Here is an 18,784-nt window from a genome sequence, read left to right on the forward strand (position 1 = left end):
CAGTCAACAAACTTTTATTAATATCCTACTTTATTCAAGGTGCTGGAATAGTTTTTCTTTTTTTATTAAGTGTATAGAAACCCTATCACTGAAGTAAAATTCATGCTTCTTTGCCTAGGATTTAGGGTCCTCTAGAATCTTAAACATATCCTACTTTCTAGTCTTCAAAATCATACCGCTTACTCATAGGTGCTCTATACCCTCTTTCAAACCCAACTACTTTCTTGTACACACTTTATATTTTACTATTCATGCCTCTGTGCATGATCTTCCCTGTGTCTTGAATACCATCTTTTGCATTCTTTATCATTTCTATCTTTTTAAATATTTTTCCATCTTTTTAATCCCAGTGCAAAGGTTCCTCTTCTAGGAAGCCTGACCCAGTTTGTTCCTATCCTTCCTCTGTCAGCAGTTATATTCTCTCTCGAACCTCCCAGAAACTAGACCTGTACTTGTTTGAGACAGTATAGTGTAATGGACACTCACTGCCTGTTAGGGGCTGAATTAGACCTCAATAGTCATTTGAGCAAGTGACTATCCTTGGCCTTAATTTCCTCATATGTTAAATTAAAGGATTAGGTGAGATGATGTCCAAAAAGGCCCTTTGCCTATGCATACTTTTATATATTTTTGAATGCCTCTAATGTATTTCATATTTGTTTTACCTCCATTAGGCAATGAACTCCCTGGGGACAGAGATCTGTCTTGCTCAAATTTTGTACCTCTTTCACTGGGAATATAAGGTCCTATTAGACATTTCCCACTATTTCCAATTAAAGCTTTTTCACATACTTTATTTCATCTGAATTTTTTATAACTGTCAATTACAAGGACAATACATAATCCACCCCTATTTTATAGATCAATTTAGAAAATCACATGTTTATGTTTTTTTTTTTTTTTTTTTAAATTAATTGTTGCTGTCAGTCATTTCAGTCATGCTTAACTCTGTCATGGATTTTCTCAGAAAAGATAATGAAGTGGTTTGCCATTTCTCTCTCCATTTTACAAATGAGAACACAGACCAATTGGGTTAAGTGATACCCAGAATCACACATCTAGCAAATGTCTGAGGCCCCATTTGAATTCGGCTCTTCCTGACTCTTGGCCTAGCACTCTATCCACCCACTTAGCTACACATTTTTTTTTATGGGTCCTTAAATTCTTTTTCTTTGATCTCTTTTGGGTGTAGATCCAGCAGTCAACTCACTGGACAAAGAGCATGCACAGTTAATGGTTTTTGGCATGGTTACAAATTACTTCCCAGAATAGCTGGATCAATTCACAGTTCCACGAACAGTACATTATTAATTTACTTGTTTTCACACAGCCACTTCAACATTGGTACCTTATAGTTCTGATCTGCTTTTCTTTAGTAATTAGTGATTTAAATTTTTTTTTCATATTACTATTGATAGTTTAGATTTATTACTTGAAAAATGACTTCATATCCTTTAATTATCATATGGAGAATGGCTCCTAAATTAAATTAAAATGCAATATATTTTTTAAATAATGAGACCTTAATCAGAGAAACTTGCTGCAAAGATTTTTCTCCCCAATTTCTTGCTTTTCTTTTAATTTTAGCTGAACTGGTTTGGATTATACAAAAACTTTTAATTTTATGTAATCATAATTACCAATGTTATCACTTGTGCCTCTGTCGAGCTACTTTCCTTCATGAATTCTTCCATATACATAGATCTTTCTAATAATAGGTAGTTTCTTTCTATATCCTCCTTACATTCAAATTATCTACCAATTGATCTATAGGGTGATATTTTCTTGCTGAGAAACCAGTATCTTAATTGTAAACATCTAATCTGCCACTCAGTCCTCTCTCTCATATCTAATAAATTCCCACTTGTACAGGAAATCAGGGGGGGTTGGTGAAGTTTATTTCCATAGTGATTTAGAGTGTAAGAAATTAATAATCACAGCTACTTAAGTGAATAAGAAATCTCATGTTTGTCAGGTATTTCTACAAAATCTAAAATCCAAGAATAAGACTGAAGTAGTACAGAAGAATTTAAGAATTCCCATATTGGACCAGCTCAGATAATTACTGATAACATTAGCTCCAAGGATATGTAATTGTCTTCCACAATATTCTTCTCACAGAACTAGGGCTGATATAACTCTGAAGTCTCACTAATCACCATTAAATTTGCTAAAAATAATTTAAAATGAGAATATCTCTTGTTGAATCAATTGCCCATCTTTCTGTTCTTTACATGCTTCAGTTCATCCTTTTAACAATATTATACATTTTATCAAAGGCTAATGTTGTACAACAGATAATCCAAAGAAAAGTTACAAAGATATTCTGAGTCATTGCTACAGCATCAAAATAAAAAGTCTCTAAACTGATAAGAGTATTTTATAAAAAATATAATGTGAGTATTGGTTCTGATTTCTACCTTTCATGGAAATGGTTTTTAGTAGCATTTGCATTTCCTAACTAGACTCTATTGACCGGGCTATCCTGCGTCCTGGACGGCTGGATAAAATCCTTTTTGTGGGTTTGCCATCTCCTGCTGACCGTTTTGCCATCTTGAAAACAATCACAAAGGTGAGTAAAGGGAATCATGCTTACCATTTTAAAAAGGCCTTAGTTTCAGGCAGATTAGCATAATTTAGGCAGTAATGTATGAAATAAAAAAGTAGTTGAGGGGGCAGCTAGGTGGTGCAGTGAATAGAGCACCAGCCCTGAATTCAGGAGGACCTGAGTTCAAATCTGGTCTCAGACACTTAACACTTCCTAGCTGTGTGACCCTGGGCAAGTCACTTAACCCCAGCCTCAGGGGGGAAAAAAAAAAGTAGTTGAAAACAACATCCAAGATTTTTCTTTTCATATAACTCTTGCTTAGTTTATAGATGGAAGTATTTTTCAGAATTCAGAAGGTTTTGATTCTCATTTTCCCAGGCTCAAAATCAGCTCCTCAAAATTAGGATGAATTAGCTAACTTACTATTTAGTTTTTCATGCTTGATTACTTAAACAGACTAAAAGAATTTTCATCTTGTTAAGGTGCCTCAACAAGAGAAATCTAAGTATAATCTTAGGCATAATATCTTACTGTATTTGAGCTTAACAGAAATTAGTGGCAAGTTTGTTTACTAAAAGGGTAGCCAAATTAGGCTTTTCTTAAATGTCCAGAGTTTTAAACCACTGGATTGAATTGTATGTGCTGTTGTTAAATGCAATATTAGAACTAAAAACCTGGTTTTATAACATTTTTCTATATCGTAGCATTCTTTTTTTTTAATTGATGCTTTTTACATTCCAAAGTCAGTGATTAAAATGAATGGTTTTATATATACCAAAAATATTTATAATAGCAAGGAACTGAAAATAAATTAGAGATCCATTACTTGGAGAATGATTAAATAAGTAGTGATACATAAATATAAAGGAATATAATTTATTGTAAAAGACATTGCATATGAATTCAAAAAGCAGGGAAAGAGTTATATAAACTGTTGCAGAATAAAATATTCAGAGACAGAAAGGTTGTATGTGCATTGATTACATCAGTGTAAATAACAGTGTATCAGAATTTTTTGCTAGATTGTTATTTCTCATAATACTTTTTTTATAGGGAGTCATTCTCTGAGTAGAGGTGAGTTCCACTGGGAAATGTAGATAATGGAAAAACATGATCTCAATAAAATTTCATTTTTTTCCATCTTTCCTTTCCCAACCAATCTAAAGAGGAAACAAAAAAAAAAAAATAGACAAAATCAGCCAACACATCGACCACATCTGATAGCCTTTGTAATAATCCACTCCTTTACCATGAAGGGAGGTTGTATTCTTTAACATCTTCTGGATCCTGGTTTGCTCATTATAGTTATACAATATTCACTAGATTGTGTAGGTTGTTTTCCTGATCATGCTTACTTTACTCTTTATCAGTTCACTTAGTTAGCTTGGGATTGTTTGTATTCCTGTCATTTCTTTTAGCAAAATAGCATTCTGTGATAGTTCGTGTATCGTGTTAGCCATTTCCCAACCTAGGGAATTGATTTCCAGTTCTCTGATACTGTAAAAAGTACAATATTTTGGTATTCTAGGATCTTTCTTTCTGGCTTTGAGTTCATTGAGATAGATGGATGGATGGCAGGCAGGCATATATGAGGTACTTTGTTTATCCATTTCCTAATAAGTGGATACCCACTTATTTCTTGATGCCTCTTCAACTTGTAAAATTAAATGAGAATTGGCTTTACATATCTATCACTTTAAGGTTTGAAGAGTGTTTTTACATTTATTATTTCACCTTTATAACAATCTTATAAGTTATATGCAAAAGATAGATTAGAAAACAACTGCAGAAAAATTAGATGCCTTCCCCCTGCTCATAAAACTAGTATAAATGATGGAAGTGAGTCTCAGTCTAGCATTATTGTGTCATTATGGAATGCAGATAATTTAGCCATGTAAAGAAAATGTATAGCTATTTATCTTGTGATTAGTATTGGGTTTTTTCCTCAAATAAAATTAAAATTCTTTGATATTCATAAATGTAGATTGTGTTATCTTTAAAATAGACTGCATAATTCATCATCCATTTCTGAACCTTGTATCTTTTGAGATGAAATATTTAAAATATTTTAGGTATCATCAGTTCTTGGTTACCATTATGCAATGAGTGCCTTCTCTCAAGAGGGAATTCCCACAAAAATCACCAAAAGTGTTCAATTCTCTTTCCCCATTTAGAATGGAACCACACCTCCCCTGGATGTTTCTGTCAGTTTGGAGGCCATTGCTTATGATCCTCGATGTGATTATTTCTCGTAAGTATTTATTGTTTCCTCGAATTTAAAAAAAAGGAATGGTCTTGGTGAGATGTTGAAATATGTATTACTGAGTGTGAAATTTCATCTGCTGACCTTTAATTCCTACATTCCTTCGTATTGTTTCTATTGTTTCTACTCTACACAAATTCTGTCTGTTGCCAAATTGTTCAAGTGGATAGTACTGAAATTTTTCACTAACAGTAGCTTATTGGCCTGCTATTGGTTGGAAGAATTATTCACCAAATAGGTTTTTCTTTTTTTAATTTCAGACTTTTTTTTTTCTTTTGGTTAGGGCAATTGAGGTTAAATGACTTGCCCAGGGTCATGCAGCCAGGAAGTGTTAAGTGTCTTGAGACCAGATTTGAACTCAGGGCCTCCTGACTTTAGGACTGGTGCTCTAGCCACTGCACCAATTAGCTGCCCCTTTGCTTTAATAACACTATTGCCAATTTTTTTTGTAAGAGTTAATTTATTTCCCAGTTCTACTTAACAGGAAAATACCGTTAAGTTTCTTATACTCCTTAACATGGGCAAAAAATACCAAAAATTGTGTTGTGTGATTCAGAAATGTATGTAAACTAATACTCAAACATTCTAATCTTTGCTTTTAAAGTGTATATGTCTTAACATCCTTAATTATTTCTAGATGCAAGAACAAAAAAATGACATGTTGATTCAACACTAAAATTTATAACTATTCTTTATGATTTGGAAACATTGCTCAGATATTTATATTTCAAAATATCTAGTGACAAAGCAAAGTTTATGTAGTGAAATCTTAGCCCTAAATTAACTAGTAGCTTTATTTCTCATGGATTTGGAAATTTTATAAGCAATTTTAAAATTTGTTCTATAAGAACACATGCTGTCTTTTGCATCTGAAAAATGAAATGGGGAAATGATTGCTCAACTGACAGCACATAGCTTTTTTTTTTTTTTAGTATGGGGATGAGCTTCACTGATCTTTCTATTCACTTTTATCATTTCTCTTACTTGACTGCATTTGGCAAATCTGAGCAAAATTTTGGTGCTATAATGAAATCCTGTTTCTTTTCTAACAAGTAGCAAGTCATTCTTAACGACAGATAATAATAACTTCCATTTACAGAACAGTTGGTGGGTAGAATAAAAAAATTAGTATATAATTAGCACCATAAAAATCCTTAATTCCACATCTCCAAATTAATATTTATTTATTTGTCTGTTTATTTTTTTGCTGGGACAATTGAGACAAAGTGACTTGCCCAGGGTCACACAGCAAATTAATAATTAATTCTTTAAGTAATTTTGGAGAGTCTTAGCTTTTTATATTTAGTAAACAGACCTCTTTCAACCTTATGTAGTAAATAAGTTTTGAAGTTCTTTTTCATCTTAAGATCATAGTGTGACAGAGGAGAATTGGGGTCTTTTAAGTAACTAAGTACCTTTTAAGTAACTAAGCTCTTTGACAAAACATAACTTTTATGAACTTTTTAAAACTTATAATATAGGCAGTACAGTACTTGCTGCTTCTGTGGGTCAGGACCATTCAATTGGATATCACAAGTTAACCTTATACCAGATCATTTTTTTAAGTTGATAAAATCAACAAAAGTAAAGTCCTGTCAACTTTCTGTGTTTTCCATAAATAGTTGATATATCTACTTAAGCTTGTAAACTTGAGCTTCTTTTTGCATAAACAAAACATATCAGACATTTTTCAATATTTGTATTCCCTCTACTTGAAACATTTGATATGCATGTCATTTTTCACATTTCTTAGGTTTGTGGTTGAAAATGTGGCACTTCAAGAACTTTAAAGTTGGACTAATAGTTTTTCTCTCTTCAAAGTATAAATGTCATTCAAATATCAAATGCTGATATAGCTAATATAAGTTTTGTAATAAGATAGAATGATGTATTAATTTTCTAACGTTAACAAGGGTAGAAAAAATATCCTTAAAAAAAGCTCAAATCACCTTCCTTCCAGGCTCAGCCATTTTATTCCATTCTCTTTGGCCAATTCCTTCCATGAGTATTTAGTTTGAGGTGTTTTTTTTTTTTTTTTTTTTTGGTTTAATATTTTTATATATATATATATATATATGGCAGGTAATCCCATACATTTTACATGTGTTACAATATAACCTAGATACAATATATGTATGTAAATACCATTTTCTTGTTGCACATTAAGTATTAGCTTCCGAAGGTGTAAGTAACCTGGGTAGATAGACAGTAGTGCTAACAATTTACATTCACTTCCCAGTGTTCCTTCTCTGGGTGTAGTTATTTCTGTCCATCATTGATCAACTGGAAGTGAGTTGGCTCTTCTTTATGTAGAAGATTTCCACTTCCATCAGAATACATCCTCATACAGTATTGTTGTTGAAGTATACAGTGATCTTCTGGTTCTGCTCATTTCACTCAGCATCAGTTGATTTAAGTCTCTCCAGGCCTCTCTGTATTCCTCCTGCTGGGCATTTCTTATAGAACAATAATATTCCATAACCTTCATATACCACAATTTACCCAACCATTCTCCAACTGATGGACATCCATTCATCCTCCAGTTTCTAGCTACAACAAAAAGAGCTGCCACAAACATTTTGGCACATATATGTCTCTTTCCGCAGTTTGAGGTGTTTTTGATCAGCATGTGATTTTTGCTCTTGTGAGAAAAATTCTTCTCCCTTTTGCAATTTTCAATATATGTAATAATTTCAGGCATTGAGAACCAATCACCTTAGTATCTATTTCTCTATGTTGCAGAGGTGCTGATCTTTATCTTCTGATACGAGAAGCTTCCATCTGTGTCTTAAGACAGGAAATGGCAAGTCACAAGAGTGGAGATAAAAAAGGTAATCATATCTTTAGGTCCTTCAATTCCAGTTTATTTTTTATTGTTGAGAAATCTCTTCAGAGCAAGAATTTCTAATGACATGAGAACGTATTCTCTTCTTTAACTATTACATTAAAACTGACATTTTTTCTGATGAGATTGCTTAAAGCTGCTCTAGAAAACAGCCTCATTTCAGTGACTAATAGTTTCTGTGATAATAAATTTATCCTGTAGAAACCTGTAATTTTTAAAAGAACAAATATCATGTCAAAATTTGGGACCAAAATTTTTCTGGCTTTGCCCATTGATCGCCTTTCACGTTGTATCAGCCAGCTGGGGTTCTAGTCTTGACTACTATCTGGGTGACCTTAAACCAGTTATAGACCTTCTTCTGGTCACCATCCTGCCTACTTCCCTTTGCTTGCCTTAGGGGTTTGAGGGGAGGGAGTAAGGAGGAAATGAGAAAACTCCAAACGTGAGGTGCCGAGGGAGAAGCCTGGTGGGGCGCCTGCAGCCAAGCCAGGAGCCGCCTTTCTGGCCTTGGCCTTTGCCTGGTGCCTGCCATGCTTGTCCTTGGGGACCTGTGTGGGGGCTGTGCTGGTGCTGGGTAGTCTGGGAGCTCACCAGCAGGTCCCAGGCTTTACACCAAGGGCGTTTTTTTCATGTTGATGGCTTCTGTTTGTTTACATTTTAAAACATTTGGTAACGTCCTGCCAAGGTAGCTGCCCTTGAGGACTGTTTCTGGATGTAGGTCTTCAAGAGCTTCAAGAGCTTCTCTAGATTTGCATAATTACATACTTGCCGGCCCTCGGAGCTCCAGGGGGAAGGGCTTCCAAGAGAGCCTCCTGTGGGCGTGTCTGCAGGGGCCAAAGGCTGAGGTGGGGAAGGGGTTCACCTTCACATTGGAGAAGCCTGGATGACACAAGGGGTAATGTCAGACCTAGAGTCAGACCTGCATGCAGAGGTAGCCAAACTGCGGAGCTTCTGTCTGCCTTCATTTCATTATTTGTAAAATGAGATAATAATAGCGCCTATGGGGGCAGCTAGGTGGCGCAGTGGATAGAGCACCAGCCCTAAAGCCAGGAGGACCTGAGTTCAAATCTGATCTCACATTTAACACTTCCTAGCTGTGTGACCCTGGAAAAGTCATCAGCAAAAAAAAAAAAAATAATAATAATAATAATAATAATAATAATAGCACCTGTAAAACCCTACAGATCGTGAGGGTCAGGTGAGAGACTCATAAATTGCTTTGCACATCTTATTATAAATGCAAGCTATTGTGTGTTTATGTGGGTGTGTTAAATATACTTTGAGAAAGAAAGCAAATTTTATTTACATAATTATACACTTTATCTTTGACTTCTTTTTCTTTTTACCATTTTTGCTCATTTTTTATGTTTTCAAATTTCACAAACAAATGTGTAAAAGGATCATCAACACCCTATCTTATTTTTAATGATATTTTAATGAAAGGAAATCTATAACTTCTTGTTAAGTCCCGAGCTTGTTTTGTATCTACTATTCTGGAAAGTAAATCACATTTATTTCCTACAAGGATCATGGGTACATCTTAAGAATCTCTTAATTCTTTTTTATTTGTTTTCTATCATGGTGAATAATTTCAAATAATTTAGTATTATTCATGGCATATAAACATAGAAAGGCCTCCCTAGTCCTCATATACTGGTCTCTCATTGCTCTGTGTTCTTTTTGACCTGCTGTGTTGAGAATATCCAAGAGATAGGACTCTTATCAGTTAGCATTTGTTTCCTGTAGAAATCCTCTACTATGAAATCATACTCATTTGCAATGATTCTGATTAGCTGGGTTGTCAAGGCCCTCCTGCCTACACCACCAGCCCCAATTTATACTAGGCCATGGTCAGGCATTTTCAGTGCACCTCCCTCCTGTGCAGGACCACTGTAGAGCCCAGGGCCAGCCCCTGCTTCCGCTGCTCCTGCCCCCGCTGGCCGGTGGAAGTCGGTCCCTGAGCAAATGCTTGCACTTGCTTTCCACAATCCTTCTTGAGCTTTTCTATGAATTCTCTTTTTCTTGGAGACTTTGGATGTAGGAACTTTGACTTTGTTATCTTCCTCTGATCTTCCTTGTCCCCATAGTAACTTTCTACAGGCAGAGTTTATTTCTACTGTTTGTTCATCTCCCCAGAGTCTATTTCTTGCTTTTTAACTCTTTGTTAAAGTGGGGCTCTGCTTGCAGGTTGGAGGGTACACTGCCCCAAGTTTCAGGGGTTTTGTACAGCTGTTCTCAGAGATCCTCCTAGGGACCTGTAAGTTTACAATTCTTCTAAGGTGGTGTGACCTAGGAGAGATGTGTTTATTGATCTCCTGGCCTACTAATGACCACAAGTTCTCTTTTCTGGAACCCTAAGGAGGAAGGAGAATCCCCATTGCAACTGTGGCCACAAAATTTAGTGGGTGAGTGCTTCTCCTCGGCCTGGACTGCTCCCCAGGAGTCCGGCCCAGATCTGAGTATGTGCAAAGCAGCAGAGTCCTGCCCCAGAGCTAGCAAAGAAACCCCTGTAATCCCCTTCTGATTGTTGTACCTTCTGTAGGCTGAGAATTCTGGAAGTTGGCATGGCCCCTGTTGACTCACTGGTTCCCAAGGCCTACTTTGAGTTTGCTAGGACTGGGGCTGTGCTCCACTCTCACCCAGGAGCAACAGACCTTTCCTACCAACCTTCTGAGTTGCCTTGGACTGGAAAATTTCACTCCTCCTTTATGTAACTTCTGCTGCTTCAGGAATTGTTTCTGGCGTTTTTTTCAAGGTGTTCAGGGGGTTTTGGGGGAGAGCACAGATGACTCATGGCTCAGGCCCTTCTTCATGTGTTTTAATGATTTTATCGGTTGGGGAATGATTATTTGTTATATGTTGTGTACATACATATATGTATGTGTATAAGTGTGCATATTTTTTATCTTGAATACCAAATTACATAGTTGATATTATCTTGAATATTAAGACCTTTACAGAGAAATCTCATGTGAAGACTTTTTTCCCCATTTGACTGTTTCCATCTTACTTTAAATGCATTAATGTAATCTTTGCAGAAGATTTTCAAATTTAGATCATCTCTTTTGCTGTAAACATGGTATTATGTTCCTTCAGTTAACTGTAATCTTTTTTTAAGGTTCCCCTATTCCGACTGACTCTTGTCTCATCCTTAGCCCCTTTTTTTACTTAACATTGCCCCCCTTTCTTTGTTTCCTCAGCTAATGCTTAGTTAATTTTTACTTTTTTTTTTTTTTTTTTTTTTTTTTTTTTTTTGCTCCTCTTTCCAAAAAGAATTTCTCTCACTCTTCATTATTCTTCTTTTCTGTTAATCCTCTGATTCATGACCCCTAAAATTATCTGGTCTCTCTGTTTTCTTCATATAATCAGAATTTCCAGGGTACCCATTCTAAGCTCCCCTCTCAGGTATGTTCTACCGTTGTCTTAGAGGGTTCCCCCCATGGATTCCCCTTTTCCTTTTTGCTTTCATTCTCATCTCTCTTTCAAACCACGCAGGAATAGTATGTTGTAATCATGTTCTCAAATTCCACAGAGTTCTGTCTTATTAAGTATTGGATCATTTCCCCTTTTTTCCCCAATATTCAGATTTCTGAACTTACTATTAGATCTAGAGGCCATATTTCCTTCTGTTTCTATTATTCCTATTTATCTATTAATATTCAAGTTCTTTGAATTTTCTTCTTCCTTTAAATCTTGTCCTCCCCTGCTTTCTCCTTCTCTCTTACTTTCTCCCTCCCCTTATTTTCTTTCTCTCTCACTTCCTGAGTCCTTTCTCTCTGATTATGGTTTCCAAGCTTGGGGGCTGGATTTCAAAACATGTTCACCTTCTCCCACACTGGGTAATCCCACCAGTCTAGATCCAGGCCTGGCTCTCTGCCCCAGCTGACTTGGGGGTGGTCAGAACTGGCCCAGCTAGAGTGCTGCCCACAATTCATCCTTCCCCCTCACTCTGCCCCCTGTGACCCCATCCATTGCCTCCCTTCTGCACTAATGTTTCCAGATTGCTCCTTAAAGGTCATGGCCAAGCTGGCCATCAAGCCCCAAGCAGCCATTCCCTGTCTGGAGCTGAGGTCTCCACTGCAGTGGAAAGAGAGGGGGAGACCGGGGGCTGTGGTTTGGTTTAGGATTGCTAGTGCAGCCTTGCTGCCCAGAGTGAAGGAGATCAAGGAGGGTTACTGAGGGAAGGGTGGAATTGAAGCTCTTTCTCATTGTTACATAATTTGTGTAATGGAGAGTTTTGAGAGGTTGTGGGGACTGGATAAACTGACTACTCTGCCATCTTGTTGCTGACTTAATCCAGTGTCCTATAACTACAGTTTATAGAGATTAAGATACACTTAGGTGGGGGGCAGCTACGTGGCGCAGTGGATAGAGCACCAGCCTTGAATTCAGGAGGACCCGAGTTCAAATTTGATCTCAGACACTTAACACTTCCTAGCTGTGTGACCCTGGGCAGGTCACTTAACCCCAGCCTTAAAAAAAAAAAGAGAGAGAGAGAGAGAGATACACTTAGGTGGAAGTTATTCCTCTAGCTGGAAACAGGGGTAAGTAACTAGGTGGTGCAGTAGTTAGAGCACCAGCCCTGAAATCAGGAGGACCTAGTTTAGATCAGGTCTCAGATATTTAACACTGCCTAGCTGTATGATCCTGGGCAAGTCACTTAACCCGAACTGCTTCAGCAAAAAAAAAAAAAAAAAAGGAAACCGTCTAATAACATTCTTACTAAACCTTAACTTTTCCAGGCTATCTTATTTCATTTCTAATATTATAGGCATAAATGAATGTCCTTTTTACATCATGTTACTTTTATCAGGAAGCTGTAGTTTATCACTTAGAAACTCTTCTGGGCTTCTGTACTTCACTTGAGAGAGAGGGTGGACTGTATGAGTATAGAAGGTTGGTTGTCTTTTGAATAAGAAAGATCTGGATTCAGGTTTGACTTTTGACATATATTAGCAGTGTGACCAATTGCCTCCGGTACCTCTAAGACTGTAAATTACAAAGAGCAGTGGAAAGTTCTACAAGGATGAAAACACGGGTCTAAACCAAAAGGAATAAAACAAAACATCTGATATAGAGCAGACCATGGAAAACATTTTAATATATTAGCTTCAAGACATAGAAAAATTTTACAACAGAAGAAAATCTTCTTGAATAGTGTGTTTCATATACCTTCAAGGAGGTGGGATTGATTCTTTTATAAGCTTTTATCAATCGATTGTTGCAGATTGTGCCATTGTCCATATCACAGCAGTGAAATGCAGAAGTCACAGATTCCTGATGCACTAGCTTACTGTGCTAAGTCTGAAAGCTAAAGCAACTTAGAGCAAACAGGATTAGTAACCCCAATCCTCTTGAGATTATCAGGGAAAAATGAAATAAGTTTTAGTTAATGTTTTAGTGCTTCAGAAAGCACTGGAAGTTCAGTATCCACTTTTGATAAATGAATACGGTTTTATGATTAAATTAACATGATTTGTGAAACTGAGAGGAGATTGTAATAAATTAGTGAAGTGAAACATGAATCTCACCAAATCTGTGTCTTAATGAAAGAATATGTAGGAGAAATTTGGCTGTCGTTCACCTAATCAGAGAGTGCAGGGATCTCTTATTTATTGTGTGTATGTTTTCTCCATAGGAGAAGTCAAGGTTAGCCAGGAGCACTTTGAAGAAGCTTTTAAAAAAGTGAAACCTTCTACATCAAAAGAGGTAAGAAAATGAAAACGGGAATAGACTTGAAGCCATTTCTGGTTTGCCTTCATCATGTCTTCTCTTTTCTTAGAAAATCCCAGACTACTACATGAAAGGAAAAAATTCAGCAATACTCAAGGTTTTGGATAAGTTAGGATAGAACCAGAAACAGTAATTGTTATGTGGTAAAAATAAAATTGTTCAGCTATCATTGGAATTGAAAAAAATTATTTCTGATGTCTGTAAAATTATTTCTCGTGTCTTAATTTTTTTAAATATGAAATTTTTAAAAATTTAAACAACTTTCAAAAACTTAAATAAGTATTCTTTTAAGTACTTGTTGGACTTCATATTTCTTACCTAATGGCTTCTTATCACAACCAGGTTTTATTTAAGTTAAACAATGCATTAGTTAGGAAATTACTTATTCCCGTGTTCATTTCAATGAAGTAGAAATCATATCTTCTCCTTTTGATGGGAAGGAGGTTAAGAAATTACTGATACTTTCTCTTTTTTACTTCCTTATATCAGATGTCAGGTTTTGAATGTTCACTTCTGATTGTTGGTGTGTTCCGTTTATAATAAAAGCAATAGAAAGACTTGTTGTTATGAAATAAAAACCAGTTCTTGTGAAGATTACATAGGATATGATATCCAATACAAAGATGGATTGGATCTGAACTGAACACTAATAGAAAATCCATGTTCACTTGAATATCTTATTGTCTTTAGGCTCCTTGGGTAGCATTCACAAAGTATAATGTTTCTTGGCCAAAAGAATATTTTACTTTTTTTTTTACCTTATTAACTGTTATTTTAAAATAACTTTTATATCATTAACCATTGACCACATTCTGCTTCAAGTTTTCCCTCACTCTGACTACTGATTGAAAAATCTTATTTTGAAATCCATAACAATTGTATAGAATGGATTACTTATGGTCTGCTCCATAGAGTCAGTGTTAAGTATTGTTAAGTAGTCATTCAAGGCCCTGACTGACTAGTGCCAAATTAGCTGTACTTTTCTTGGTATCCTAGCTAAGAGATTTATTATCCCCATTACACACCGTACAATTTCTTTACTCCACTTGGCCTTTTATTCATACTGGAATCTCCTTCCACACCCCCTTAGGTGGTGTTCAGTCATTTCAGTCATGTCTGAATCTTTGTGAACCCACTTGGGGTTTTGTTTTCTCCAGCCTATTTTACATAGGAGAAAACTGAGGCAAATGGAGTCAAGTGGTGTATCTAGAGTCACACAGATTGTAAGTACCTGAAGCCAGAACTGAACTCAGCAAGATGAGGCTTCCAGACTCCAGGCCTAGCTTCAAAGCAATGTTGTGGAATTTCTTCTTCTCATTTAGAAGATTGCATCAGAATATAAGAAACATTTTTTTTTAAACATCTGTGTTCGAGGCACTATGAGGCTAAAAATACAGTCCCTACCTCAAGAAGTGTACATCCTTTAGGGTGAGGAGGAGAACAAAATTTGGAATGTTGAAAACAAAAGATGACAAAGAAAAGGGAGGAGGGAGAACACTAGCAACTAGTGGATCATTGCAAGCTTCCTGTTGGAGGTGCTCACCTGAATTTTGAAGGAAGCTAGAAATTTGAACCAGATGTAAGGAGGTGGACACCATTCTTTTTTTTTTTTTTTATATATATATATATTTTATAATATTATCCCTTGTATTCATTTTTCCAAATTATCCCTCCCTCCCTCTATTCCCTCCCCCCGACGACAGGCAATACCATACATTTTACATGTGTTACAATGTAGTCTAGGTACAATACATGTGTGCGAATATCATTTTCTTGTTGCACAATAAACATTAGAATCCGAAGGTACATGCAACCTGGGCAGACAGATATTAGTGCTAACAATTTTCATTCCCCTCCCAGTGTTTCTTCTCTGGGTGTAGCTACCTCTGTCCATCATTGATCAACTGGAAGTGAGTTGGATCTTCTTTATGTTGAAGATTTCCACTTCCATCAGAATACATCCCCATACAGTATTGTTGTTGAAGTGTACAGTGATCTTCTGGTTCTGCTCATTTCACTCAGCATCAGTTGATTTAAGTCTCTCCAGGCCTCTCTATATTCCTCCTGCTGGTCATTTCTTACCGAGCAATAATATTCCATAACCTTCATATACCACAATTTACCCAACCATTCTCCAACTGATGGACATCCATTCATCTTCCAGTTTCTAGCTACAACAAAAAGAGCTGCCACAAACATTTTGGCACATATATGTCTCTTTCCGCTCTTTAGTATTTCTTTGGGATATAATCCCAGTAGTAGCGCTGCTGGGTCAAAGGGTATGCACAGTTTGATAACTTTTTGGGCATAATTCCAGATTGCTCTCCAGAATGGCTGGATTCTTTCACAACTCCACCAGCAATGTATTAGTGTCCCAATTTCCCCACATCCCCTCCAACATTTGTCATTATTTGTTCCTGTCATCTTAGCCAATCTGACAGGTGTGTAATGATATCTCAGAGTGGTCTTAATTTGCATTTCTCTGATCAGTAGTGATTTGGAACACTCTTTCATGTGAGTGGATATAGTTTCAATTTCTTCCTCTGAGAATTGTCTGTTCATATCCTTTGACCATTTATCAATTGGAGAATGGTTCGGTTTCTTATAAATTATGGTCAGTTCTCTATATATTTTGGAAATGAGACCTTTGTCAGAACCTTTGTTTTTAAAAATATTTTCCCAATTTGTTACTTCCCTTCTAATCTTGTTTGCATTAGTATTATTTGTACAGAAACTTTTTAGTTTGATGTAATCAAAATCTTCTATTTTGTGATCAATAATGATCTCTAGTTCTCCTCTGGTCATAAATTCCTTGAGGTGGACACCATTCTAACCAAGGGGACATCCTGTATGCAAAGCCATTGAGATGGGAGATGTAATGTGAACTCTCTCTCACTGCTTGCTCACACTCCACATTGCCTTTTTGCCAAAAAAAAAAATAATAATAATAATTTTGTTTAACAATTTTTTTTTTCCCCTCATTCCTATTCCTTCTGGAGGAAAAAGAATAAAAACAAAACCTAAACTCTTATAGTATACTCACAGTCAAAACAAATCCCCACATGTCTAGAAATGTTTCTCATTCTGCATATTGAGCATATTATTTCAGTTCAAAGGTATAGGTAATATTCTTCATCATTAGTACTATAAAATCATGGTTAGTTTTTGTGCTGATCAGAGATCTCCAGTTTTCAGAGAGATTATCAAATATTCACAGTGTCAATATTTTATAATTAAGTCTTACACAATGGCAAAAATAGAATTCATTCTTTATGAGAAGATAGTATCTATAATCTAGTTGTGTATAATAAGGTATATTAGCCAATGCATGCCCATATTCAAAGGACTTTGCGTTGTGTTGATTAAATTGTCATAGATAAGTTAATATAATAAAAATGAATGTGTTTATTAACTATGAGGGCAAAGGAAAAGTTAAATGGAACTTTAAACATTTGAAAATTGGTAGAAATACAAAGGAAACTTTAAATATCTACTGAATTTCTTGTGTTTTAAGTGGCACTAGGCTCCTGGTCTTTGGAATTGGTGACACTGATAGAGAGGGAGGCTCTCTAGTCTCCACCAAGTCAACATATTCCTAATGTTTTACCTCAACATCTCTCATATCTGACCCCCTTCTTATTGATCACACAGATATCAACTTCCTATCTCAAATCTTTCTCTATACTAGTCAATTCTCCACAAATCTGCCAAAATATTTTTTCTTTAGTTCAAATCTGACCACGTCACTTCATTACTCAGCTAACTCAGGAGGCTCCTAGTGCTTCTGGAGTCAAATATAAAGACCTCTCTGTCTAGCTTTTTTAAAACCCTGTATAACCTTATACCCACCTCTCTTTCCAGCATCCACTTCTCATCTCTTCCTTTTTATGGGCTGTCTCTTGCCTGTGAAATATATTCTGTCCACACCTTTGCCTCAAAATCTTGCTTGTCGGTCAAGACCAGCTCAAGCTCCATTTTCCCTGATTCCTCATAGTTCTTCCTATATTACCCTTGTAGTTAACTGTTTCACATTTATTCAATTTCTATTTATAGATTTCTTGTAATCATGGATGAAGATTTCTATTTCTTACCTTATCCCCCCCATATCCACATTGCTGCCAACCTTCTTAATTCCATTGTCTTCCCTCTATTATTTCCTTCCTTTTTATTCTGTCTATAGTGCTTTCTCTCTCTCTCTCTCTCTCTCTCTCTCTCTCTCTCTCTCTCTCTCCCTTTCTCTCTTTTGTCACTTTCTGTCTCTGTCTCCCTCTTTTTCTCCCTCTTCTTCTGTCTCTCTCTCCCTCTCTGTCTGTCTGTCTGTCTTCCTTCCCCCTCCCTCCCTGTCTCTCTTTCTCCACTTCTCTCCCTCTTTTTCTCTCTCTTTTCTCTCTTTTGTGTATGTGTTCATGTTTGTGCACATGTATGTCTATTTATATGCACGTTGTCTCCTTCATTAAATTGTAAGCTTCTTGACGGTAGGAATTTTTATATGTCTCTTTTTTCATCCCTAGCACTTATGGCAAGGTCTGGTACATAGTAAGTACTTAATAAATATTGATTGGTGTAAATTGTTAAGATTTTAACTGGAATATAAATGTAAAGACCTAGAGTGTTTGCCTTAAGGGTAGAGAGTTAGTTCTCTTGGTTGATCAGAATCAGGGATGGAAGGAAAAAAGGGGGAAAGACCCACATGTACAAAAATATTTTTACCAGCTCTCTTGATAGTAGCAAAAACCTGGAATCTTAAGGGAGTGGCCCACCTAACCCCTAACCGGCTAAACTAATTATGGTATATGAATGTGATAGAATAATGCTTCACAAGAACATTATGAAACAACAAAATAAAAAGACCTCTGAGAACTGGTGCAGAGTGAGATGATTATTTACAGAGACAACAATATTATGCAGAAAAATAACTTTGAAAGACTTCAGAACTTATCAATGCAGTTGACAAACTACCAGAGATCAAAAATGAAGCAGACTTCCCACCTCCTGGCAGAGGGGGCGTGAACTCCAAATCCAAAAAATAAGTAAGATGTTTTTGAAGGTGACCTGTGAGGGAATTTTCCTCTCTTGACTGTGCGTGTTTGTTAGGCATATTTTCTTGTTCTTTTCTTAATTTTTTTGGAAAGAGTCAGCTGGGAATGATGTGGGAAAGAGAGAAAAGAAATGATTATTAATTGATTAGTTTTTGTTTTCTTTTTTTGAATAAGGGAAGAAAGGGATAAAGGAAATTGCCACCAAGGAAAGTAATATGTGAGAGTAGTTTTGATTTGAAAAGTTTTGACAAATGAGAATTGGTGTAATGCTTATTTATTATTTGTTCCAGAAATTTAAAGCAATCTGTAGATTAATTCACAACTCCCCTTTCCCTTATTTCACACTCCATAAGCTT

At 36.1% G+C, this 18,784-nt stretch overlaps 1 protein-coding gene, 1 long non-coding RNA gene and 1 pseudogene across 3 annotated transcripts in view; 1 reads left to right on the forward strand and 2 right to left on the reverse strand.

The window, feature by feature from the left end:
* NVL (nuclear VCP like) overlaps window positions 1–18,784 on the forward strand; it is a 75,985-nt gene that overhangs the window by 55,918 nt on the left and 1,283 nt on the right. For both annotated transcript variants that reach the window (XM_074262636.1, XM_074262637.1), the window contains exons 19-22: window positions 2,466–2,572; window positions 4,723–4,799; window positions 7,554–7,642; window positions 13,295–13,365. In XM_074262636.1, the coding sequence (XP_074118737.1) occupies window positions 2,466–2,572; window positions 4,723–4,799; window positions 7,554–7,642; window positions 13,295–13,365 (344 nt within the window). The remainder of the gene's footprint in view (window positions 1–2,465; window positions 2,573–4,722; window positions 4,800–7,553; window positions 7,643–13,294; window positions 13,366–18,784) is intronic.
* On the reverse strand, window positions 8,959–9,515 carry LOC141539623 (GTPase KRas pseudogene; annotated as a pseudogene).
* The window catches only part of LOC141539626 (uncharacterized), a 34,674-nt gene continuing 34,325 nt past the window's right edge, over window positions 18,436–18,784 (reverse strand). Inside the window, exon 3 of the long non-coding RNA XR_012481345.1 lies at window positions 18,436–18,527. This is a non-coding gene — a long non-coding RNA (uncharacterized LOC141539626). The remainder of the gene's footprint in view (window positions 18,528–18,784) is intronic.

This window comes from Sminthopsis crassicaudata, chromosome 4 (assembly GCF_048593235.1).
Source record: "Sminthopsis crassicaudata isolate SCR6 chromosome 4, ASM4859323v1, whole genome shotgun sequence".
NCBI lineage: Eukaryota > Metazoa > Chordata > Mammalia > Dasyuromorphia > Dasyuridae > Sminthopsis > Sminthopsis crassicaudata.